This window comes from Phyllobates terribilis, unplaced genomic scaffold (genome assembly GCF_046119375.1).
Source record: "Phyllobates terribilis strain yellow unplaced genomic scaffold, ASM4611937v1 Scaffold_1__5_contigs__length_1240528914, whole genome shotgun sequence".
In the NCBI taxonomy this organism is placed as follows: domain Eukaryota; kingdom Metazoa; phylum Chordata; class Amphibia; order Anura; family Dendrobatidae; genus Phyllobates; species Phyllobates terribilis.
This window is the reverse complement of record NW_027362761.1, coordinates 497608448-497636210: the sequence shown is the minus strand read 5'-3', so window position 1 is coordinate 497636210 and position 27763 is coordinate 497608448. Positions and strand designations below refer to the sequence as shown.

Genomic DNA, 27763 nt, shown 5'->3' with positions numbered 1-27763 from the left:
AATCAAACTTCTGTGAAATCAAACTGTCTACTTAGGAAGCAACACTGATTGACAATCAATTTCACATGCTGTTGTGCAAATGGAATAGACAATAGATGGAAATTAGTGGCAATTATCAAGACACCCTCAATAAAAGAGTGGTTCTGCAGGTGGGGACCGCAGACCACATCTCAGTACCAATGCTTCTAGCTGATGTTTTGGTCACTTTTGAATGTTGGTTGTGTTTTCACACTCGTGGTAGCATGAGACGGACTCTACAACCCACAGAAGTTGCTCAGGTAGTGCAGCTCATCCAGGATGGCACATCAATGCGAGCTGTGGCAAAAAGGTTTGCTGTGTCTGTCAGCGTAGTGTCCAGAGGCTGGAGGCGCTACCAGGAGACAGACCAGTACACCAGGAGACGTGGAGGGGGCCGTAGGAGGGCAACAACCCAGCAGCAGGACCGCTACCTCCGCCTTTGTGCAAGGAGGAACAGAAGGAGCACTGCCAGAGCCCTGCAAAATGACCTCCAGCAGGCCACAAATGTGCATGTGTCTGCACAAACGGTTAGCAACCGACTCCATGAGGGTGGTATGAGGGCCTGACATCCACAGATGGGGGTTGTGCTCACAGCCCAACACCGTGCAGGACGCTTGGCATTTGCCACAGAACACCAGGATTGGCAAAGTCGCCACTGGCGCCCTGTGCTCGTCACAGATGAAAGCAGGTTCACACTGAGCACATGTGACAGACGTGACAGAGTCTGGAGACGCCGTGGAGAGTGATCTGCCTGCAACATCCTTCAGCATGACCGGTTTGGCAGTGGGTCAGTAATGGTGTGGGGTGGCATTTCTTTGGAGGGCCGCACAGCCCTTCCATGTGCTCGCCAGAGGTAGCCTGACTGCCATTAGGTACCGAGATGAGATCCTCAGACCCCTTGTGAGACCATATGCTGGTGCGGTTGGCCCTGGGTTCCTGGGTGTTTGTAATCACCCTCTGATCTGCTGACATTCCCCTCCCCACTGCAGAAATCAGGGTGAGAGCAGAGAATGTTATTTTTTTTTTTCCCTTCATGACATCTCCTGCTTGTGATTGGTCAACGTCATGCAGGGGATAAAGTACACACCCACAGAGAAGAATCTCTTGTAACATATTGTAAATTCTAGTTTAGAAATTAAGAAGTAAAAACTACATCTTGGCTCTGCAGCCACTACAGTATTGCATGATGTGGCCATATTACCATGCTAAAACTGGTGAAAGGTCCTCTGCAATCCTGAATATATTGTGCTGTAGTCACTGAAACTCTTTGCTGCTTTTTTTCTTGTAGATGATACAAGGCTGTTGTCAACCAGTTGTCTCTTCCCCACCTTGCAATGTGGGTGGAGTATGCACACTGCCAATGACCTCCATGAAGCTACATGAATCTATTCTATGGCAATAGACCATGCTACTTACAATTTAATATAATCTATAAAACTACAGCTTCTGATGGTGATCTGGCCACATCATGTGACTACAGACAGTGATTTCTACTAGTAAACACTATGCTTTTCTTAAAGGCAATCTGTCAGCAGGAATCTGTCCAGCAATACCTTTACATGGCCAGTCCGTTGCTACAATACCGGGAATTGATATGCAAATGAAGCTGAAGATCTATGGTAGATCTGAAGCCTCTGTCTCTCCAGACCTGACGCTTGCTTTATTGCTTACACATTTGAAAGAGATTCTTCTGAGGAAGATTAGAAACCTGCAATGTCATTCAACTTTTTAGAGCAGGAGGAAGCTGTGCTGGGCCAGGAATAGAGCTGGAGTGACTGAGGCTTCAGCTCTACCATAGCTCCACAGTGTCATTTGCATATCACTTCAAATGCTAATTTCTCAATAATGAACTAACGGACTGGCCATGGAAAAGTATTGCTGGACTTGTCTGGAAATGAGCTACATGCACATTTAAATAGTTTGGGGGAAGGGGTGAAATTCCCTTTTTAAGAGCAATTTAAGGTGGCATGGGGTAAAATAGAGAACCCATGAACTACAGTACAGACCAAAAGTTTGGACACACCTTCTCATTTAAAGATTTTTCTGTATTTTCAGGACTATGAAAATTGTACATTCACACTGAAGGCATCAAAACTATGAATTAACACATGTGGAATTATATACTTAACTAAAAAGTGTGAAACAACTGAAAATATGTCTTATATTCTAGGTTATTCAAAGTAGCCACCTTTTGCTTTGATGACTGCTTTGCACACTCTTGGCATTCTCTTGATGAGCTTCAAGAGGTAGTCACCGGAAATGGTTTTCACTTCACAGGTGTGCCCTGTCAGGTTTAATAAGTGGGATTTCTTGCCTTATAAATGGGGTTGGGACCATCAGTTGTGTTGTGCAGAAGTCAGGTGGATACACAGCTGATAGTCCTACTGAATAGACTGTTAGAATTTGTATTATGGCAAGAAAAAGCAGCTTAGTAAAGAAAAACGAGTGGCCATCATTACTTTAAGAAATGAAGGTCAGTCAGTGCGAAAAATTGGGAAAACTTTGAAAGTGTCCCCAAGTGCAGTTGCAAAAACAATCAAGCGCTACAAAGAAACTGGCTCACATGAGGACCGCCCCAGGAAAGGAAGACCAAGAGTCACCTCTGCTTCTGAGGATAAGTTTATCCGAGTCACCAGCCTCAGAAATCGCAGGTTAACAGCAGCTCAGATTAGAGACCAGGTCAATGCCACACAGAGTTCTAGCAGCAGTCACATCTCTACAACAACTGTTAAGAGAAGACTTTGTGCAGCAGGCTTTCATGGTAAAATAGCTGCTAGGAAACCACTGCTAAGGACAGGCAACAAGCAGAAGAGACTTGTTTGGGCTAAAGAACACAAGGAATGGACATTAGACCAGTGGAAATCTGTGCTTTGGTCTGATGAGTCCAAATTTGAGATCTTTGGTTCCAACCACTGTGTCTTTATGCGATGCAGAAAAGGTGAATGGATGGACTCTACATACCTGGTTCCCACCGTGAAGCATGGAGGAGGAGGTGTGATGGTGTGGGGGTGCTTTGCTGGTGACACTGTTGGGGATTTATTCAAAATTAAAGGCATACTGAACCAGCATGGCTACCACAGCATCTTGCAGAGGCATGCTATTCCATCCGGTTTGCGTTTAGTTGGACCATCATTTATTTTTCAACAGGACAATGACCCCAAACACACCTCCAGGCTGTGTAAGGGCTATTTGACCAAGAAGGAGAGTGATGGGGAGCTACGCCAGATGACCTGGCCTCCACAGTCACCAGACCTGAACCCAATCGAGATGGTTTGGGGTGAGGTGGGCCACAGAATGAAGGCAAAAGGGCCAACAAGTGCTAAGCATCTCTGGGAACTCCTTGAAGATTGTTGGAAGACCATTTCCGGTGACTACCTCTTGAAGCTCATCAAGAGAATGCCAAGAGTGTGCAAAGCAGTCATCAAAGCAAAAGGTGGCTACTTTGAAGGACCTAGAATAAAAGACATATTTTCAGTTGTTTCACACTTTTTTGTTAAGTATATAATTCTACATGTGTTAATTCATAGTTTTGATGCCTTCAGTGTGAATGTACAATTTTCATAGTCATGAAAATACAGAAAAATCTTTAAATGTGAAGGTGTGTCCAAACTTTTGGTCTGTACTGTATGTTATAAGGTCGTGTGAATGATGCCAAGTTCCTTGTACTGTGAAGGTTTATTAGGATTAATTATGTTTGCAGAAATCTCAAATGTTAATTTATTAACTGTCCTTGAACCAGTCTGTGACATGCAAAGTGATCACCAGTGAATTTCCTGCTTTAATTCCAATGCTTTATTACTTTTTCTCACTTTATTCCCACTGATCGACCTTTTACCAATAACCTAACACAGAAAGTAGATGGCCATGTTCATGCTGCTATTAATTTCTAAAATATTCACATACCATGCGGTAAGTCAGGGGTGCACATACTATTGGTGAAACCTGTACAGTTGCACAAGGGGCCAAGAGGTTAGGCTGGAGTCACACTGCCGTATGTTCTCTCATGGTACTGACAATCGGCTCAAACTCTATCGGAGTGTCATCTGAGTGTGATCCGATTTTCTCACATGAGAGAATCATATCACAGTTGTGGAGAAGATGGAGAACTTAATTTCTCCATCTTCTCCATTGTCGCTGTGCGTGTACACTGGACTGAGCTCGGATAACATCCAAGTGCAGTTCGATGTTTCACACGCACACATTATATCTATCTATGCGTAGATTATCTCCTGGACCCAGTTGCAAAATTTGGAACAGCGCCACCCATCTACTGTGTGCCATTTATAATAATAGTGGCTTAATATGTGGCAGAGGAGCCTTTGGGCTCTATTAGGCACTAGCCATGCAAGTGCCACCTCTGCACCTCCTCTATGTATGCTTTTGTATCTAATAGCTGTCCATATCAAATTCTGTATGTGTTCCATGGCAAATAGATGGATAATTACACATTTCAATTACAATCGATCTATTTTTAATTGCTTATATGGCACCAACATACTTTGCAGCATTGTACACAGATATACACATAGCGGATAATTTATTATGTGCAATAACTGTATTTCTGCAGATCTGTGATCCACAATATATCACAGATCTTGTTTCTTTTGATGCTATATATAGGCAGCTACGTGTCATTTTATGCAGCTGACTTTAAAAAAAAAGTCCGTAATGGTTTACTGTCAAGCCAGTTATTTCCTAAAGCTCTAAGAAAGGAAGTATTAAAATAGAAAATGCAATTAGCAGATGTTAGACGGAGAATAATGTTTGGCTTTTCTTCTGTTTTAGTGAAGGAAGCCCTTCCCCCAGAGTGGAGCTGCTGCACAACATAGACCCTCTCTACAATGATGACTTCCCATGTAAGTAACACACTTCTTTCATTTCATTCAGATCTTGCTGAACTTCATTAAAGAAGAAGAGAAATTCTGGCTTCTATGAAAAACGTATAGTTATAAGGCTTCGGGGCTGGATGGTGGCAGGAGTAGATGACCAAGCCAAACAGATCTTTCTAGGAGTCACTGTTGTCCGCTCATGTAGTCTTCCTAGTCTTCCTAAATGTTCTGCTGCTGTTCGGCTTTTTGATTCCTTAAACAGTCACTGTCACAAACTTTACATAATTCAATAATACAAGTGAAAATAAGAACTTTTGTAATATATATTATCAGAGAAATATGCTTTTTTGTCCACTTATGAGCCACCTCCCCTCTGCTTCCTGAACTCACCATTCACAAATTAAAAAACACAACTCAAATTTGTTTTGACAGACTTCCAGCACAGTGAGGTATCAGGTTACAGCTCCTATTAAACTCTTTGGAGAGGGGAGGAGGAGTGATGAGCACTTGACACAATGAGAAACCAGGCAGCTTGTGCTGCAACTTTTAGCAAACATGTATCACTTTAGCTCTGGATTTACAGCAACACAGCACAGTGCTGCTGTTTAATATCTTTTATGCTGCTGCTTCTGTCCTATTTGCTACAGGGAAGGAAGAGCAGGAATCCCTTTATCTATGTGTACTCTGTGTATCATAGCAGCTAATGTCTACCCACCAGCACAGAGATAACAGAAAATTGTAAAATGCAGGATGCAAGTCATATAGTGACCAGAAATAGTGTTATTTCTCATGTTCACAGACAAAAGCTTATTTTGGAAAGTCACCTGAAACAACAGGTACACGATAAATAAATAGTATATCACTAGTATGAGAGCAGTAGGTGGAGGAGACCTATACACAGGGTAGATCATTAAATGAATAGGGAGAAGAGAGAACCTGGGAATGAGCGGTGAGCTCTGAACTTGCAGCTTCACAAGCAAGCCTGTCAGAGAAAGCAGATCTTGAAAGTGAAGAAAGCAATTCAGAAATTTAAGCAGCAACATAGCACAACTTCTAAGTTGTATAGATACATACAGTATGTGTTTTATTTATGAACGGGGTCCACACATGCTTTAACAGTGGTTAAAGACAGCTGGTACGCATTGATTCAAAAATGTCTCGGCACCATAAGTAATCCATGATGTAGACTAGACGATCCTTTTTTATTTCATTTTCAACAGTAAAAACTAAGGGCTCGTTCACACCTCCAATTTTCTCGTACGAATGCTATCAGTGTTTTTCACGGATAGCACTCATACCTATTATAGTCTGAGGTTATTCATATGTCCAATTTTTTTTCCTCGCACCGAGTAGTCTGCGGAAAATATCGAAGACTCGTCCGATTCTGATCCGAGCATCCTATCAAAATCAGCAATGCAAGTCTACGGATCCGTGAAAAAATCGGTCCGCACTTGGATGATATCCAAGTGGGGTCTGATTTTTCACGTCATGGACTGTCAGAATGAAGAAGGTGGAGAAACTTTTTTTTTCTCCTTGTAGGAAAAAAATTGACACTGACCACAATTTGATCAAACTCTGATTCAAATAATCGGTCTGTTTTTCTTAAAGGTGGAAAAATCAGACACATGAACTGACCCATATGGCCTATTTAGACAAGCCAATAATCAAGGATGAGTGTTTGTACGAATCCCAACTATCATTTCTTTCCAAACAGCCTGGCAATCACCCAACAAAATGAGCAAAATACTTTAATTTGGTGCAATGATTTTTAAGCTTGCTTACAAATCCTAGTTATTGGCTGTTCACTGTCCTGTGTAAACCGTCGATGTGCTGCCGATAACATGATATTTTTGGGCACAGATCTATCACATTAGCGATCATTCTGTGCGCTTTGAATGTTCGTCAACGTGTAAATTGGCGAATAAACGACTGCCGATCGGCTTCCATATAGCAGATCAGTGGTCGCTTAAGGGGCTGCATGATCCCTTCTAAATGGGCCAACACAGTAAGGGCATGGAAGAAAAAATAAAAGGTATTGTCTACACCAGGGTTTTTCCCAAACTCCAGTCCTCACGGCCACTGATAGATCATGTTTTGAGAATTTCTTTAGCATTGCACAGGTGATTGAATTATTTTAACGGCATCCGAATGTGCCATCATTTCTGTACAATACTAAGGAAATCATGAAAGCATGATCTGTTGGGGGGCTGTGAGGACTCGAGTTTGGGAAACACTGGTCTACATCATGGATTACTGCAGTCTGGTGTGGTGGTATTGTTGAAATGTTTGTTATAGTCGTATGGTGGTGGAGCCCTGAGCCTCGGTTGTAATGCCATTTCCACAGAAGGTGCGGCGGCAGAACACTACATTCTCTTGGTCATCAAACCGCGTACACCTTTCTGTAATCACACACATTTAAGGTCTGGCACATAAGAATTAGTTTTGGCTTCGCTCCTTGAGCCGTGTTCGGCGTATCCATTGGGGAAGCTTCTTGCACGTAGGCTGAGCCTTTTTATAGGCCCCATTTGCTGTGCATGCGGTATACCAATAGTGACTTTTTGCATACACTAGACCGGTGTATATCTGCATATCCTTTTTCCGTTTAGAATGGCATAGTAAACTGTTTCTGCATGAATATGCCTACAGTACAGCTTTGTTTTACAGTAACCACTGTATGTATGTGTATATACAGTGGAGGAAATAATTATTTGATCCCTTGCTGTTTTTGTAAGTTTGCCCACTGACAAAGACATGAACTGTCTATAACTTTAAGGGTAGGTTAATTTTAACATTGAGAGATAGAATATCCAAAAAAAAAAACAAGAAAATCACATTGTATAAAATAGATAAATTTATTTGCATTTTGCAGTGAGAAATAAGTATTTGATCCCTCTGGCAAACAACACTTAATACCTGGTGGCAAAACCCTTGTTGGCAAGCACAGCAGTCAGACGTTGTTTGTAGTTGATGATGAGGGTTGCGCACATGTCAGGAGGAATTTTGGTCCACTCCTCTTTGCAGATAATCTCTAAATCACTCAGATTTTGAGGCTGTTTCTTGGCAACTCGGAGCTTCAACTCCCTCCATAAGTTTTCTATGGGATTAAGGTCTGGAGACTAGCCAGGCCACTCCATGACCTTAATGTGCTTCTTTTTGAGCCACTCCTTTGTTGCCTTGGCTGTATGTTTTGGGTCATTGTCTTGCTGGAAGACCCAGCCATGACCCATTTTTAATGTCCTGGCGGAGGGAAGGAGGTTGTCATTAAGGATTTTATGGTACATGGCTCTATCCATTTTCCCATTGATGCGGTGAAGTAATCCTGTGCCCTTAGCAGAGAAACACCCCCAAAACATAATGCTTCCACCTCCATGCTTGACAGTGGGGATGGTGTTCGTTGGGTCATAGGCAGCATTTCTCTTCCTCCAAACATGGCGAGTTGAGTTAATGCCAAAGAGCTCAATTTTTGTCTCATCTGACCACAGCACCTTCTCCCAATAACTCACAGAATCATCCTGGTGTTCATTGGCAAACTTCAGACAGGTCTGAACATGTGCGTTCTTGAGCTGGGGGACCTTGCAGGCACTGCAGAATTTGAAACCTTTAAGGCGTAATGTGTTGCTAATGGTTTTCTTGGTGACTGTGGTCCCAGCTGCCTTGAGATCATTAACAAGTCCCCCACGTGTAGTTTTAGGCTGATCTCTCACCTTCCTCATGATCAAGGATACCCCACGAGGTGAGATTTTGCATGGTGCCCCAGATCGATGTCCATTGACAGTCATTTTGTATTTCTTCCATTTTTTTTTACTATTGCACCAACAGTTGTCTCCTTCTCACCCAGCGTCTTACTTATGGTTTTGTAGCCCATTCCAGCTTTGTGCAGGTCTATGATCTTGTCCCTGACATCCTTAGAAAGCTCTTTGGTCTTGCCCATGTTGTAGAGGTTAGTGTCTGACCGATTAATTGAGTCTGTGGAGTCTTTTATACAGGTGACTATGTAAGACAGCTGTCTTTAATGCAGGTAACGAGTTGATTAGGAGTGTCTAACTGGTCTGTAGGAGCCAGAACTCATAATGGTTTGTAGGGGATCAAATACTTATTTCTCACTGCAAAATGCAAATAAATGTATTTAATTTATACAATGTGATTTTCTTGATTTTATTTGGATAGTCTATCTCTCAATGTTAAAATTAACCTACCCTTAAAATTATAGACTGTTCATGTCTGTCAGTGGGCAAACTTACAAAAACAACAAGGGATCAAATAATAATTTCCTTCACTGTATGTGTGTGTGTGTATCTAGATATATAGAGATAGATATAATATATATATTATAATGGCATGGGTTGGAGTCGTCCAATGAAAGGCCAAGCAAAATGTATTTAGAGCTGAACACTGCTGCACTTTTTCTATAAAAGGAAAAAATTTACTTTATACCACAAATAAGATTTATTACGAATTTCCAGGATAGGTGATAAATGTATGATCTGTGAATTCTGACAGCTGGGACCCCCAGGAAAGTAGTGAACATGCCATTAATTCACTCTAAGGCAGCAGTGGTAAAGCATGTCCACTACCGCTCCTATAGACCCATAAAAGTGAGTGTTGCACTGGCACTGGTGACGCCCTCTATTCTTCGAATCAGAAAGGACTTTGGGACGCCTGTTTTTGAGATTAGTGGGGATCTCAGTGGTCGCATATCTTAACGTGGTTGTCCACTTTCAGGAAACTCTGTAAAAAATAACAAAGTACTCCCCATCCCTGGGTCCAGTGCCGGCTCCCTGCTGCTGCTCCTGTCTCAGCGATTTGGCTGCAGCGGTGACGTCACGTCAGCATTGTGCATCACTGCTCTAGCTAATCACTGATTGGCTGTGCCGAGGTTGTCGACACTCAGCACTGAAGCTCAGTGATTGGCTGGAGCTGTGATGTGTGCTGTTGACATGATGCCACCTCTACAGCCAGCAGGGAGCTGGCACTGGACCCAGGGAGGGGGGAGTACCTGCTGAGTCTGTTGTTTTTAGGTATTTGCACAGTTTGGGATCAACCCTGTTAAATAAATTATGTTTGCAGCGTATTCCCTTTAGAATTAGATAGAGGCATGGTCTAGGTCTATGTCTAGATTAGAAATCCCCCTCCAAAATCATCAAACCCACTGATGACTAAGTTCATGTGGCGTCTCCTTGTATATTACATTTCTGGCCTCTGGGAGAACTGGAAGGTCATCCACAGTGGCATTTACATCTGTGTCACTGTTATTCATTACACACTTCTGAAATATCCCGAGCATAATGGAAAATGCTGTAATGAAATCACTATTTTTACCAACTGTTGTATAAACTTTGGATATGAGAATCCTGTGGGACAGTCCCATAAGATGACGCCATCGCTCATTGTTCCTAATACACATTATCACATCGGAGGAGTACAAGCCCCAATCAGGATTGATTCTGTGGGAAGGTTGGAGATTGTACTTTGGCAGCTGAGCTTCTCGCTTTGGTGGTGCAGAACAAGGGTGGTCTATCCTGACACCATGAATGCCTCTAAACATTAATTTCTTGATCTCCTAATTACGTGTCAGACAAATCTATATACACAGAGTTAATTCCTTGGTTTCGATTAGAACTGCCAATTTTGTTATTCCCCGTTCAGGGATTTCCTCACAATTAACCTGCCTCCCGCTGAGTCCTGTATGTTAAAAGATGTTGACGTCCAGCCATACACACAATCAAAGCTCTATGCTGGGATCATTCCCAATAGATTGCTTTAGGAAAAATGAATGTTATTGAAAACTTGGACCAGTGAGGAAAAAAATAAATTATTACCCACTCACAGGACCTGTTAATGGGAAAATACCAGTGCCACCAAACACGTGAAGATGTTTCAAGCCTGCTTGTTTTATATCTAAACTGAATTGGTAAATTATGTAGAGAATAAAACCTTACACTAAAAAAGCTTCATTGAGAGCAATCTCTATAATATAGGACAACTCCAGCCTTGTGTCACTCACAGTGTAGGAAAGACAAAGTGCAACATGAAGGGATGAGGGGAAGGGAGCCCAGACACTAGGGAAAGGGGGGGTGGAGACCTCCTAGGCTGATCTGATATCACACGGTCTTCCCTACCGTCCCTATATTGGTTTCTCACAAATCGCCGATCAGGAACTTAAAACCCTGTGTCTCCCTAGAGCTAGGCCCTGGCTAGGGAAGGGGGGATGAGCGCTAGTCAGTCCCTACTAACAACTAAAGACTGCAAGGGGAGACAGACACGGGGGAAGTAACTTAGCTTGAGCCGACTTCAGAGAGATTACACACACGGCCTCTTAGCACCAAAGAGGAAGTAAGCAGACTGCAACAGCTCCAAGCCTTCACAAGGGGTCATGTGAATATCACCAGCACCTCCCTATAGCAAACAGGAAGTATTTAAACACCCAGGCCTGGGTGTCAATTTGCCGGAGCCAGGTAGCCGCTGGGTCCTAGAGTGAGACAGATCTAAGAAGGTGTCTATAATGGCAAACGAAGATCTCCTGCAACCAAGTAATACCTGGCAGTAAACGTACATTATCCCTTTAGCACCACCACGGGGCAAGGGAAACATTCGCGCCCATTTTCACTGTCCGTTAATTGGAATTATAAGCGTTCCTAGAAACACTAATTTCCCGATTCAGCAATCACTCAAAGAATGAGCAATATGCTTGTTTGTCGGGTGAAATGATATTTAAGCTGAATTAAAAAAAACATCCTTTTTGGCAGCATTTTCTGTGTAAATAGGATATGTGCTGCTGGTAGAATTAAGTTTTATGCCCACAGAAAGATCATATTGATCATTATTCTGTGTGCATGAAAGTGCGGCCTGCCAGTCTTCACAGGCCATTAAAAAACCGGCTTGCATGTAGTCGATCGGCAGTTATTTAACAGCCCAGGTTGCCTAGTGTAAATAGGCTCTCTACTTAGACAGTTCATTGATCTAAATGGGCACTATGTAATATGTGGGCGTGCCACTCTTAAGCTGGATTTATAAATTACCCGATAACTGGGCAAGGTATCCTGCCAACCAAACAAGAAAAGAGCTCGTTCTTCAGGTGAAATGATCTTTTGTCTTGTTTTAAAAAACATTTTTCTCAAAAGCACATCATCCTGTGTGAACAGAACATGTGCTGCCGAGAACAGTGACAGTATGTGCACAGAACGAACTTAGGTATCCATGGTTACGACCACTAACAGCTAACTGTCACTTTATCAGTGGACGTAACCATGGATACCTAAGGTCCTGCAATGCCTGCACATGAGGAAAGAGACATAGCGAATCAAAAATACTATACTACATTTCTAATTGTAGCTATTTGCTAATATTATTATTATTATTACACATACTACATTTTGGGATAGGATCTTGGAGATGGGAATACTCATTTAAACAGGCAATTAAAGCAGCCCTCCAGAGTTGTTTTTTTTTATTGCAGCACTGGAGTGGTGTTTCTAATCTAAGGTCCCTGACCAAAGCCTTATAGTTACCAGCACAGAAAAATAAAACCCACTGGAGTGGTGCTTTAAGGGACCGCAAATTATCAAATAAGCAGCTGATCGGAGGTCATTTAACACAGACCAAGTCGGGTGATCTAAACCTGCCTTTAGTAGCAGCTTCTTAGGACTTGTGTAGACGACCATATAAATCGGGCGAGTGTTGTACGAGTTTTGATGGATCACACCCATGTTGTTTTGTTGGGCAGTGCACATGTCCAGTTTTTCGTCCACTTGGTCAGAGGAAAAAAAAACATAACATGCACGAAGATTCGAGAATCGGATGGCACTCACACATTCATGTCTATAGGTCCGTGAAAAAAAATTGGACTGCACTGTTTTGACATCCAAGTGTGGTCGGATTGTCACATACTGACAATAGTGAAGATGGAGAAACTTTTTTTTTTTTTCTTAACCTCCGAGAAAACCGGATTCCCCTCTGATCTCACTCTGATTTAGCATAATTGGACCTATTTTCTCAGATGAAGAGAAAGCAGTCATGTGTCCCTAGCCTTATAGATAAGAATCGTCTCATCTCCCCTCTATTCACTTCCCTAATAGGATATTTGCCAAAGGTTTAAAACCAAGTAGCTACCTTAATGGGCTCCTGTTTATCAAAGATCACTGATTCAGAGAGTTGTATACTTTTACATTTCAAAATCTAACAATATTCAGTTGTGTGGGACAGGACATTCTTTGGACAGGGGTGGAACCACAACTGTGGTTTTCTAATCTTGTACATCTTCGTTAATTTTTCATTTTTTACACTATCAGGACTCTGTCTCTAATTATGCACTATATTTCCCACCATTGTATGTTGTTTTGTTCATTTTCCTTTGTTTTTATGATGTGTTGCTTCCTATTTGCCTTTACATAATTTCTGGGGGGAAAAAGATGAAGCTGAACTTTTAAGTAATATTTGGAGATTTATGGCTGACATTTCAAAGAGCAGAAAAAAAGAGGCCCACACACATGCAGGACATCTATTCTCTTAAATCTTGCAGATGTTTTAATCTCTTTTCTTCCTCTTCAACAGTTAGTAAGACAAATAGTATTCCGGCTGGACATTACAATCTTCCATTCATTCATAAATATTTGTAGAATTGCCAAGTTAGTTTTTATTTCTCATTTTTTTAATCACAGAAAACATATCCTAAAAATGGCCAATGGAAAACTCTTGAAGTTTGGTTGCCTGGCGATTTTAAACTTTGGTAGATAAAAATACAAGATAAATTTATCAATCTTTAGTATCTTGAAACAGACCCTGCCCCTCTCTCTATATGATTACTCCTATGTGCAAATTGTCTTTTCAGAGAGGAAGAGGACCAGAACTCTAGTGCCACCTATAGGAAGTAGCAATCCTAAAAGTCAATAGTGACCCTTTAACGAGCCTTATCTCAAGACTTAGGATATAAGCCAGAACCAGAAACTAAATTTGCAGACACTGTGTTTCGGGGTACTGCCCATCGTCAGTGCAAAGTGTGAGTATTGGTTTGGCTGGGTAAGAGGCTTCAGACCGGTATCTAAGGGGTAACATTTTTCCTTGCGGAGAGCGACATGTTAAGCATGTCAAGGTGAGGAGACTTTTAAATCCAAAATGCTCCTTTGGGAAATATGCATATACTAGATGGTGGCCCGATTCTAACGCATCTGGTATTCTAGAATATGTATGCGGCTGACCGGACGCAATCAGCAGAACGTTGTTTAAATTTGGCGCCAAAATCGCTGATTGGTCGCGGCCGGCAACCGCGACTAATCAGCAAAACGGTGTTTAAATTTGGCGGCAATATCGGTGATTGGTCACGGGTGGCGGCCGCGACCAATCAGCGAACTGTGTTAGTGAGGACCGGAGAGCTTGTTTAAATTTGGCGATAAAATCGACCAATCAGCAGAGCGTTGTTTAAATTTGGCGGCAATCTCGCTGATTGGTCTCGGCCGGCCGGCGGCCAGGACCAGTGAGCAGATCGGTGTTTAAATTTGGCGCCAAAATTGCTGATTGGTAGCGGTCGCCGGGGGCCGCGACCAGTCAGCAGAGTGTTGTTTAAGTTTGGCTCCAATCAGCAGAGCGGCGTTTAAATTTGCCGCCCATCTCGCTGATTGGTCGCGGTTGGCCGGCCACCGCTACCAATCAGCAGAGCGGCGTTTAAATTTGCCGCCCATCTCGCTGATTGGTCGCGGCCGGCCACCGCGACCAATCAGCGTCGTATTAGTGTGGGCGCGGGAGTGGCGCTGCTTGTGCGGCTCCGTATTAGCGAGGACCGGGGAGCGGCGCTGCCTGTGCGGCTCCTTCTGCTGCGAGAAGCTGGAAGATGAGCGGCTGCTCGCAGCAGAAGCATCCCGACTGGCGGCGCCGCTCCCCGGTCCTCCGTTCACACTTGCTGTCGGGAGATCAGCGGGCCAAGCCGCTGATCTTCCGACGTTAGCCGCATGGAGGTCAGCGGCGCCGGTCGGGGTAGTTGTGCTGCTAGCGCCGCTCATCTCCCCGCTGCATCGCCGCTGACCTCTGTCCGCCAGATGAGCCGCTAACGGCCGCCATCTTTTTTCAGAAATCCCGCAGCGCTGATTGGCCGCTGCCGGACCAATGAGCGATGCGGGATTTCCAGGACAGACAGAAAGACAGACAGACAGACGGGATAAGACGATTATATGTATAGATTTGTCTCTGAAGAGACAATATGCATATTTCCCAGAGGAGCATTGCGGATTTAAGTCTCCTCACAATGACATGCTTAACATGTTGCTCTCCACAAGGAGAAATGTTACCCCTTAGACCCTTAGATACTCCTATGTGATCACATCACTGAGCAGTGATAGATATCGTCATTTCCACATCAGTCACTAATTGTACTGCTATCAGTGGCGTGACTAGAGTTTGATGAGCCCCGATGCAAAATTTGGACCTGGGCCCCACTTGCTTGTTGGTCAGATGAATGGGCCCTTGTAGTGTTCTAGATCCTATAAAAGCATACATGTTCATCAACAATGTAATGATGCCCCCGTCCTGACCCCTTCTGTAATATTATTCTCTGTCCTGGTCCCTTTCTGAAATGATGTTCTGCATCCTGGTCCCTTTCTGTAATAATGTCCCTACATGTTGGTCGGTCAGATGCATGGGCCTTTGTAGCCTTTTAGATCCTGTAAAAACATGTATGTTCACCTGTCACAGGTGTATCAGTTGCCCTGCAGTTGGTTGCAGGAGATCTCTACGTTTGGCATTACAGACATCTTAGATGAGAGGCTGTCTTTAGGACCTAGCGGCTACCTCCCTCTGGTAATTAGCTCCCTGGCCTGGGTGTATATATACCTGGTGTGTCTGAGAGGGAGGTGCCAGCTATATTAATTTCTACTTGTGAAGGTTTAGCAAGAGTAGTACTTCATTCTCTCTGGAGCTTGAGGCCGAGTTCGCATTTGTCTGGAGTCGTCTAAAGCTAAGCATTCTCACCCTGTTTGTCTACCCTTGTTGTCTATAGAGTTTAGTGGAGATCGACTAGTGCTCATTTCCTCCCATCCCTAGCCTTGGCCTATACGCCAGGGAAAAACAGGGTGAGGCAAGCATGCGGCAATTGCTGAGGAGGCAATATAGGGACAGTAGTTGAGACATGGTGACACTAGACCAGACTAGGAGGTCTCCACTTCCCCCTTTCCCTAGAGTCTGAACTCCCTTTCCCTCTTCCCTCTGTGTTGCACTAAGTCTTTCCCACACCTGGCGTGACATCACCTTCCATGTAACGATGTCCCCATCTTCACTTGCTCACTAAATTCAAACCAGGAACTAACACACAGGTCCCTATTATTCCTCCCAGCTATGGGCCAGCTCTACAGTTAACCCTGTCACCCCTGACTATCAGGAACTGCAGCCTGCAGGAGAATAAAAACATACAATGTATTTTGTACACATTAAAACAAAAGGGGTCTTCTGAGGGGTTCTTAGCCATCTTCTCCATATTTACAGGTCCACTTCAGATTGGACTATCAGGAACTGCAGCCTGCAGGAGAATAAAAACATACAATGTATTTTGTACACATTAAAACAAAAGGGGTCTTCTGAGGGGTTCTTAGCCATCTTCTCCATATTTACAGGTCCACTTCAGATTGGACAAAACAGTGTCACCTATGTCTTAGATGAAACAGCTCCTTGAAACTCTGATGTTGAACTTGGCAATTGTGAAGGAGTTCATCATATCGGAATAGTTGAACTTTTAGGATAAGTTTCCATGTGGCATTTCTGCGGCTGACCTCTTGCAGCAGAAATGCCATAGTGATAGTCACAGCGTTATTTACCGCTACGGATATTGTCCACAACATGGTACAGTACAACAGCACATTTTACCCTTTGCATTGCACATCCGCTGGATGAATTGCCATGCTGCGGATTTATAATTGGGCGAATAAGACAACATACTGAGAACCAGAAGTAGTTCCATTACTAGAAGTCTGAATCTACAGATATTTCACATCCTACAAGGTTTATGTCCAATATTAAACTCTTTCCTTGTAGCAAAGAGGAGTTTGTCAGTGAAGAAAGTGATGTTAAATGGCACATTTAAAGGGAAAAATGTAACCACTATGTAATGCCGTCATCAGCTCGAATTCTTGCGTCTGCTCTGTTGTATTGTACTCTTGCTGCTTGTGCAGTGAGGAGAGGTGTACCGTGTACTGATTACCGGCTACAATTGTGTACTGCGTATCTGTAAGGAACTGGTGCATGTGCAGTACACAGATGAAGCTGTCAGACTGTACACCACATTTCACTGTGTAGGACCTGGGTGTATGGCACAACAGAGCATGTGCAAAACTGATCGTGTGATTTCTAAACTCTTCTGTATTGAGGTTTCTCCTAGAATAAAACAAATGAAGATGGAAAAGAGGTTTCTGTGACCGGGCACTTGATAGGACATTAACCACTTGTTCCCTTATATTTTTTTCCATAAAACCCAAGAAATTAGTACTTTAAATAATTTTTAGACAATTTACAGGGAATTCCTTGGATGTAATGGTGGTTCTAGGTTGCCAATACAAGCATAATACTTTTATGATAATAAAAGCAGTCTACAATGGCACACATTAGTGGCAGTCCACTAACAGGTGTTGCAAATTCGCCCAGGGTAATCTCACTGTTGCCAGATGATATTAAGCTCACTTCGGGACAATAAAGAATAAATCCCCAGGCAGCACTCTACTTTGCTGTGCTTCCATCTCAGACACAGGCCCTCAACCTGGTCACAGCTATCAACTATATTAGCTGATACCACAACAACAGGACTACTCAAGCATGAACGTGACCTTCTATTTATTTAGTCCCCTGTTCATATGTGGGACTCGCAGCTCTTGCTACTTTTGTGCTCCCAAAGCTGACTGAGTGATAGAAAGCCTCCAAATCCACCATGACTCTCGTGCCAAATTCAGCCCACTACTTTGTTTTCTAGGGAATTTTCTAATTACTCAATGACTCATTCTGCCCCTGATGTAATATATGGTCTCTACACATTGTTTGCAGCACGGTGGCTCAGTGGTTAGCACTGTACGGTGGCTCAGTGGTTAGCACTGCAGCCTTGCAGCGCTGGGGTCCTGGGTTCAAATCCCACCAAGGACATCTGCAAGAAGTTTGTATGTTCTCCCCGTGTTTGTGTGGGTTTCCTCCGGGTTCTCCCGTTTCTTTCCACACTGTAAAGACATACTGATAGGGAATTTGGATTCTGAGTCCCAATGGGGACAGTGCCGATGATATCTGTAAAACGCTGTGGAATATGATGGCGCCATAAAAGCATAAATAAAAATTGTGAGAAATGTAAGAACAAGTGCGTGAAAAGACAAACTTTAAATAAACGAAAAAAAACTTGAAATTCTAACAGTTCCTGGCAGAAGAATTTAACCTTAATATTTTCTTGTTTTTTTTGTGGTTTTTTTTTTTATCTCGGTAATGTTTTGAACATTTGCCCAGTAAGTCATTTGGCCTTGGACAAAACCTAATAAAGTCTGGAAATCACCTGCTTGGAAAAAAAAGCCTTCCCTACTGAATGAGAACTCTCCATTGGCAGACTGTGCGATTTTTGACTTACAAAACCCACTTTTAAATTCATTGTAACCCATATGGGAAGCATTAGGAAGGAAATGGTCTTTTTTTTTTTTTTCTTCTCTCCACTCCTCTGCATTTCTGGAACTTGGATCAGTGCCACAAGACTGGAACCTCCAGGAACTAAACCCCCACAATGATGGATCTTAGGTCGTTGAGCGTGTTTTATGATACAACAAAATCTTATGTGGAGGTGAAAACCTCGGACTTCAAAGGGATCCAGGGAACAACTTGTTTATTTTGGCAAAGAATTGTGATTAATTGTGTTTAATCGGCTCGGGGAATAAAACAAATGAAGATGGAAAAGAGGGTTCTGTGACCGGGCACTGGAAGTGTTGCTTCATATAGGACATTAGCCACTTGTTCCCTTATATTTTTTTTTCCGTAAAAGCCAAGAAATTAGTACTTAAATGATTTTTAGACAATTTGCTAATTTCTCTATTTCTTTAACCCCTTGATGACCCCAGCTAATGTGTCACTATTAAATGTCCAGTCTAACACCCCCACAGCGACTACAGCTCCCATTATATTTCGTGAAAGCAAGGAGTGGTCAATATTTATGGCTGTGTGGTCAGACGAGTGTTTAGATCAGGCAGCCAGCGTAATTAAGGGAGAAGCCCAGTAGGATAATATCCAGCCGAATTCTTTTATTAAAAGCAGATCTTGCAGTAAGGAAATATTGACGTCACCGCTGTATGTGCCAGACCCTGAAATGTGTTACAGATCAATGAGGAATACCTTTTTCCGTTCACGCAAATAATAAACTACTGCTGGTCTATATCTGTAATATTACAGTTGGCCATTAGCGAGCTGCACATGGGTTTATAATATGTGACACTGTTAGAAAATTGATATACATGTTAAAACCTGATACGAGATGTGTAATTATATGTATGATGTACAGCATGGAAAATGCTTGCATTTAATCTTGGGTCTCCTAAACACTGGCTCCAATCTACTGTGGTTAAAAGAATGGTCTTCTGTAGAAATATGCCATGGCCCCGATTGCGTTGGAGTAGGATACGCCAAATTCATTAAGGAGCTGCACTGCTTAATGAATTTGGGGTATATTTCAGCTAAAAGTAATGTACTAGTCAGAAGCAGCTTCAAAATGTAAGATAAACAATCCAAAAGTGCAATAGGGTCTTATCCAAGTAATAAAGGGGAAACAAAAGGGTAGGGGGTGCTCACCTTAAGGCTTGTGCTGAAGTGGGAGTCGGAGTGACTCCGAAGCGCGTTATTATTATTATTATTTATTGTTATAGCGCCATTTATTCCATGGCGCTTTACATGTGATAGAGATATACAGTACAGACCAAAAGTTTGGACACACCTTTTCATTTAAAGATTTTTCTGTATTTTCATGACTTTGAAAATTGTACATTCACACTGAAGGCATCAAAACTATGAATTAACACATGTGGAATTATATACTTAACAAAAAAGTGTGAAACAACTGAAAATATGTCTTATATTCTAGGTTCTTCAAAGTAGCCACCTTTTGCTTTGATGACTGCTTTGCACACTCTTGGCATTCTCTTGATGAGCTTCAAGAGGTAGTCACCGGAAATGGTTTTCACTTCACAGGTGTGCCCTGTCAGGTTTAATAAGTGGGATTTCTTGCCTTATAAATGTGGCTTGTCATTTAATCAGCAGCGCAGGATACTTCTATCTCTCTTGGTACATTTGTATAAGTTTCAAAAAGTAGGCCAATCTGGCCAGAAATGGTATATAAACATCAAAAGCCGCAATATATTTGTGCAGCTATGAGTTGCACAAAAATTTTGAATCCTCTCAAACCGTTTTACACTCTAATTCTGGCAAAACTGTTTAATAAATCGGGGGTTAATATGTAAAGACATCTTACGCTTTAGAGATAAGTCAGGATCAGGATTTTTTTTTTTTAAAATCTAACACCTACCTGCAAATTTCGACAGGACCAGCCTACCATGTCACCTGTATAGGAGCCCCCTGACTCTCCACTGACAGACGAACTCAGAGGGGAAAGGATCAGAGTTTTGTTTTTTGTTTTTTAAGTATAACACCTGATTTTTTTGTTCTCCTTGGAGATAACCCACAGTCAGTGGTGTCTGGTAGAGGCTTATTCCCCTCTCCACATGCTGAATACATGCACACTCCGTCCAGATCAGCATTAATGTGGAAAGGGGAGCCAGCAGGAACAGCTGCTGGTTGAAGTATTTTGTGGCACACAAGCTGTATTGGCACTTTTAGAGCATGCGATTGTACGCTTGCAAGCAGCGCCCGCACTCCTCTTGGTATGCATTGAACTATGTATTATGCTGTGTGCCCACGATGAGCTTTTAGTGACTTTTTGACACTGTGTATTTTTGCTTCAGCAAAAACGCAGCATGTTACAGTTCCAGCTAAGTAGATGGGATTTATAGAAATCTCCTGCCCTCTGTTCTTGTATTTTACTCGGCATAAACTGACCTGCGGTGCGTGTTTCATATCAGCAACATGTCAATTTCTCTTGCCGGTACGCTGAGTTTTCTGTGCGGATTTTTCCTATAGACTTCTATTAGATGTGGAAAATCCGAAGGTAGAAAACATACACACGCATTTTTAGCGCATTACTTGCCATTCTTTACGCTAATGTTAGTTCTATAGAAATAAACTATTATTATTATATGAGAGGGGTCCCCTGCTTGTTTCATCTATATAGTAAGTAGGGGGTACAAGCCATCTCTACAAGAATGGTCCATTTTTAATAGTGGACGTGTTTGGCTTTATTAAATGGATGACTTGTTGGCATCTTCCCAGCTGATCGGTACAGGCGTTCAAACTCCTAGTGATCAGCACATCGTTGGGAGACTTTAGACCTTTTGGTTCCTATTTGGGCATGTGGATGTAACGCGGAGTGCTTGTCTCCTTGGGACCAATCTTTATAAGCAAGTTGAACTGAATATTAGTTATATTAGTTTCATGTTAAATAATGACTTGGTCATGGGAGTGGAGCATATATGGCTGCTTTCCCCATCTGATTTTTATGGGCTCCATGAACTGTAAAATGATTCTTAAATGAATCTGTCAGCAGGTTTTTGCCATGTAATCTGAAGACAGCATGAGGTAGGGGTCAAAACACAGATTTCAGCAATGCCTTTCCTACCAAGTTCTGTGGTTTTGTTTGCTTTCAATGATTGTTTTAGCACCAGGAGCTTACCAATGCTGGGACATAGCAGCACGTGCATGCTAGTCCGATTCCGCCCCCCTCCTGTGATAAGCAGCTCACTATCTATGGACATTGTATATACAGAGCCTGGTGTGGGCGGGGCTTGCTTCCTCAGCTCTGCTGTATTGCTAAATCTAAAACCTCTGTGTCAGAACGGCAGAGCCAGTAGAGTAAGTGATATGTCATTGGATTCAGCTTCTCTTTGCCTACATCAGGCTGCTCTCAGATAAGGTAGCAAAAACCTGCCTTTAAGAGTCCTGTTACATTATCTTCTTTAATGAATTGGCCACTATGTTTTTTTTAAGGTGTTTATGCCAGAGTTTTGGCGGAAAAAAAAAGCATCTTTAAAAAGCTGCAAATTTTTTTGCGCAGCTCAGAGATTGCACAAAAATATTGCGACTTGTGGAATTTTCATACCAGCTATGCCATTACGGGAGGCGCAGGACGGGATGTAGCTAAGCTCCCCCATCAAATTCATGAAACGTTGCATCACTTTTGTGGCATAACTTAGACTAGAAATATACTCCAGTCTTCCAGAGGAGCACGTGCGCCTCTTAATGAATGGGAATGCTGGAGTAAGATGCCGCTAATTCATTAAGACCGTTGTGCACAATGCCTGCCTTAATGAATCGGGGCCATAGTTTTTCCCTCTGTCACATTTTGTGAACGGCAATCTTTTTGTCATAGGTTGTATAATATAGTTAAGTTGTATTTTTTAATATAAATTTGTCTTGGTGTGCATCACTCGAGATGATCTATATTGCTTACCCTGCAATACCAAACAGTTGCTTTCTCTTGGGTGAAGATGGATGAATGTGGACAATGTTTGATTTGTGTGTATATTCTAATGTTATAAGAAGCATCTGGAAGAGAACTATGCAGAGATGTAATGTGGCAGAGATGTACGATTGTGCGAATACCACAAGGGATGCATAGAAGACCTTTAATGTGGTTAAGCTGAAAAAACGTAACATTTACATCAAAGTTAGAAAGGGCAAGTAGTCTGCTACATTAATCTTCTATCCGAGGGCAATTCATTATCGTGTTCTCAGGTGAGTGTTTGAACTTGGTTATTCTGAAAGTCACATTTTATGCTGCACAGAAAAATTATTTCCTCCCATTAAAGAACTATTGTCATCATCATATTAATAACCTTTAATATCAATAGTCATTTGGACTTATGGCAGCTCCAATGTATTATTACTGTTAATAACTTTTGTCTCTTGATCGCTCTCAGTTCTTAACGTGTATTAAAAATGGTTCTCCGACTGCTACAGACATTCTTCTTTTTTTTTTTTTTTTCGTTTGAAGCCCCTCCCCCAAAGTAATCTATGGAGGAAACTCAGAGCAAGTGTTTCCATTTTTTTGTGGCGCCCCCACAGGAGAACTGGAGAATTGCATAGTACCCATTTAAATCAAATAGGCCTTTGATCTTTGGTGCAGTTAATTGATGGAGGTCTCAAATACTCCCAAATTCAAAATGCTAATTTGACAAGAACTTTTTTTAACCCGGCAGCCCCTTTAAAGAAAGATTTGAAGTGTTTTAGCTGACGATATTTTTAACTTTGTTTAGCAGAGTCTAAGACCTTGATTTTCAGCCTCTAATCTTTCTACAAGGATAAGGACTTCGATGGAAGGGCACCCAGGTTGCATCTGGAAGTAGTTACTGATTGGTGAAGGCTTCATTCACATGTCAGTGTTTTCACGTCCAAGAAAAACGGACCCAGTTTTATCAGTGATTTTTCATCTGAGCTTCATCAGTTTGGTCCGTGTGTCATCCGTTTTTCTAGTACATGAAAAAAATTTAATTTTCCCACTTCTCCTATCTAATAGTCCATAAAATCGTACCAATGGTACCCGAGTGCTGTCCAATTGTTTTCACAGACCCATAGACTTGCATTGCTAATTTTGAACCAACACTTGGATCAGAATTGGACATGTTTCTGCAATTTTGCACAGACCGCTTGATCCGAGGAGAAAAACGTATGTGTGAACAGACCCATAGAATATCAGAGGTACGAGTGCTATCCGTGAAAAACATGAATAGCATTCGTACAAGAAAAACTGACGTATGAATGAGGCCTAAGGTAAACACTAGAGAATCTTAGAACAAAGACATGCTTGACCAAGGCTGAGTACAGTGGATTGAGAAATACTTGTTTGCATTCTGCCTTACTTTTTCCTTTTGCTTATTGGACTTTAATAATGGTTGGTCATTGGGACCAAGACCGCCAAGAAGGAACAAACCTTGATGAAAAATTGACAGAATCCAAGAGAGTCAGGCAGAGTAGACAAGGAAATGAAGGGTCAAACCAGTGTGGGCATCTAGGAGGAAATCCAGAAGAGAACTAAAGGAATAACCGGTCAGAATGGTTCAGAATATTGCACTGAGTAGCATCAAAGTAATTTCCATAGCTGGCACAATAAGAAAAAAATCTTGGAAAGTGTACTTCTGTTTGGCTGCCAAGCCTGTCCTGTCATCCGCTGACGAGTCCTCCTCAATAGCTGGTCAGCCAGACATTCTCAGTTAGCTAGAAAAACTGCCCCCGAACATGACAGTGCAGCTGCCCCCTCTTGGAGGAAAAGAATGGGGGAAACTGGCAATGAATGGTGATGCAGGAGGATAGTGAGGTAGGTTTGTTACGTATTGATGAGTCAATCAGTATTTTCTAGAACCTTTAAGTTCATTGGAACCTAATTAAGGGTCACCCAAGAGAGTATCCTCAGGTGCTGTCACTTTTAGGCTAGGGTCACACAACCGTATTTATTCTCATCCAAGAAAATCTGTCTGATTATGAAAATCACACTCTGTTCAGACTTGGATGTCACCTGAGTGAGGTTGGATTTTTTTTTTCCTCCATGGACTCGTTGATTTGTATGGCCGACTGTGATCCAATTTATGGATGCAAATCATGCATGCTATGACTTTTGAGATAATTGGACATGTGCACAGCCCTATAGAATACATTGGTCCAAGTGCAATCTAGTGTTTTGTCAGTTCACACTTGCATCGAAAATACAGTCATCTGTACAAGCCCTTACAGCAGGGGTGGGGGACTTTTTTTATGTCAAGGGCCATTTAGATATTTATACCATCCTTCGGGGGCCGTACAAGTCACATGCTAATGACGCGCCCCCTGGGCCAGTGTTGTTTGGGGGATACCCGGAGCCGGATCAGATGGGGGTTGTAGTCTCCGAGTGGCGGTGACCCGGTCCGTGCCCAGGGTGTCAAACTCAGTGTGTGGCAGTCCTACAGATGTTGCTGGATGTTCTTTAGTGTCGACTACGCCACCCGTTGATTTGCGGTCAATACGGCCGCCGCTGCAGCAGGGTCCGCTGAGGCTGGTGGTGTTTGTGCAGCTCTGATAGTATAACCCCCAACGGGAGGGTATAGCCTCAGGGGGTCAGGTGTAGAGGATGGTGGTTGTGGAGGTGCAGTGAGGATGGTAATGAGACTCAGAGTCGGGCTGTGCAGTTCAGGGTTTTTACTTACTGCAGTTGTGCTGGTCACTCCGGCCTTGAGTGACCGCCCGAGCCGTGCTGCGTCCACCAGGTCCTGGACTCGGCCAACTCCCAAGTAATTCTGGAGCGTGATCCTGAGCTCCCTTTCTGACTTGTCCTTCTCTCTGGCCTTCCCCACCAGGGATCCACCTATGTCCGGCTCCCTCGGGCCTCTTGTTGGTAAACCCTTGTCTCTGGGTTCCCTGACCCTATTCTTGGTTTGCCTTCCGGGTGGATTTAGTGGGTGGTCGTGGCAGATCCTGCCCACGACCTCCGGTCTCTGGCTAAGGATTAGGGCCCTCCACCAGCTTGGGATCCGGTACCCTGTGCCAACTCTTCACCCTCTGATCTAATCTTGGGTTCTTGGAGTTCTCTCTTCTCCCCCTCTGGGTCCTTCTTTCTCCTCTCTCTCTCTGGGCCTTGGAGCTGCTCTTCTCCTCTGCTCTCTCTTCCTCTGACTCACTCTACAAAAGGCTGACAGACTGACCCTGATCTAAGATGGTTCCCACCTTATATACTCCCTCTATGTGTGAGCTCAGGTGACCAGCACCCAATGAGCTCCTAGCATTACCCAGACTGCTCCCCCTATCTGCCCCTACACTACTGGGATGTTCCACCCCCCTCCCACTCCAGCCAGGGACAGACACTGTCGTACCTGCACATTTCTCTAGTGGGAGTACCATCGATCTGTCCCCCGGAAATGGGATGTATGTAGTGCATGCAGCCTACTGAGCTCAGTTCCACACTCCATCCTTACCCGGGAGTGGAATACCACACCTCTGGTTTGAGGTGCAATACCCCTGTAGCAGCCGAATCCTCAGGGTGCTACATTCCCCCCTGGTAAATCACAGCACGTCCCCGGGCTGTTAAAGATAAAAACATCCAAAACATACAATTATTTTTCATAAACATCAACATATAAACATATAAAACATCATATATATATCAGCAATAAAACGTTTTCATAAATAACATTCTTGTAAATATTCCTGTCTCTGGTTCCTCCGGTCATGGTGCAACCTGTGACCGGGTAAAGTGCGACAGTCTCTTTTAGAAACACGGTTTCCTATAAAACCAGTAGGGGGCGCCTTAAAAAGCGCAACTATATACAAAGGGGATATGGCCGCTCTCAGTCCTCGGCCAGGGATTAGGAACTAGGGACACACGGGTATCAGTTCACACTTTGTCCCAACGGGCAGTTCTTGGTACCCCGACGGGCAACTTTATACAGTCTCTCTCTACCGTACTTTAACGACGGCGTCCTCTTGCTCCTTCTCTGGATTTAGATTCTTCAGACCCGTCCGGGTCCTCTTGCTCCTCCTCACACCGCAGCTCCTCCTCCGTCAGGCGATGCACATGGAGGGCGTAGGGTCCTTTGGCACACTTGTGCCGGGTGAACGTGACCTCGTCCCCTACATAAAGGTCACGACCTCTGTGTCCCTCCGGCAGATGGCTCTCTACGTCTCTGCGGGTTACAAAGACGTCGCCGGGGGTATGATGGTCTCTAATGAAGCCCCACCCATGCTGCATGTTGAATTTTATCACAGTCCCGGTGGAAGGGGGACCATGAGCTGCACGGGGATCTCTCCTGGTTCGGCTCTTCTGCTCCGCGCTCCTTATCTGTGCTTGCTGTTCCCGGACCTGCCTCTCTCTCCGCTCCCTCTCGAAGACCTCGAGCTGCTGCCGGCAGCACTCTGCACGCTCCGCTGCGGCCGCCCGAGTCTCCTGAGTGAACCCCATGAGGTCTTCTCCAGTGGGGTCCCACTCAAACTGTGCCTCCTCTAGCGGGGGCGAGGTCCTCTTTACGGGCTTCGGAGCCGGAATCAGGGGCTCGCACATGGGCCTTGCCTTTTGGAGTTCCAGCTGAATATACTCCTGGGGCCATACAAAGGGCTGCCCATCCGGGCACGTATGCTGGGCAAATAGATTTTCACCCAGGTGCGGCACTCTAGATGTTGAGGGCGCGTTGATGGTAGCGGCGCCCGGGTTAACCAGGCCTTGCGACCAGGCCTGGGGCACCTTAAAGGCAAAGGGCACCGTAAGAACGGCGGCGCCCTGGGTTACTCGGCCCTGCGACCAGGCCGGTGGCTCCGCGGAGGTAGGGGGCGCTGTTGGAATTGCGGCGCCCGGGGGTACTAGGCCCTGCGACCAGACCGATGGTGTTTCCTGCTTGGCCACGCCCGAGGTCGAGGCGTGTGACGTCACAGGGGTCGCGGCCGCGGTTTCCGGTTGAGGCCTAGTCGGCGGCGGTGACGATGCAGCGACGGGCACGGCAGGGGGAACTTCGGGCTCTGCGACGGGGAGCTGGGGCAGGTACGCGGTTTCCCGGCTCGGGGTATAGACGTCCCCTTTACCTGCCTCCGTCCGTTCAGCTCCCTTCTCAGCGCCCTCTCCGGCCTTGAGTCCTCCTGCACCATCCTCAGAGGCGGTCTGTCTCCTCGTCTTGGGTGGCGTGCTCCGCTGACGGGTTTCGGTCTGCTGGGCCATCTCTCGGCTCCACTCCGCCAACGTCTCCCGCTGCACCCGGGCCATCCTCCGTGCGAGGCCCTCCAGCGCGGTTTGTGCACACTCCCGGTCTCGGGGGAGCTGTGCTAGGATCTCCACTAAGCCTAGTGGGGTCGTTGCTTGCAGCAGGCTC

At 44.0% G+C, this 27763-nt stretch overlaps 1 protein-coding gene across 1 annotated transcript in view; it reads left to right on the top strand.

Moving 5' to 3' along the window:
- ARSB (arylsulfatase B) overlaps positions 1–27763 on the top strand; it is a 180906-nt gene that overhangs the window by 117540 nt on the left and 35603 nt on the right. The window contains exon 6 of the mRNA XM_073680176.1: positions 4804–4874. Within this exon, the coding sequence (XP_073536277.1) occupies positions 4804–4874 (71 nt within the window). The remainder of the gene's footprint in view (positions 1–4803; positions 4875–27763) is intronic.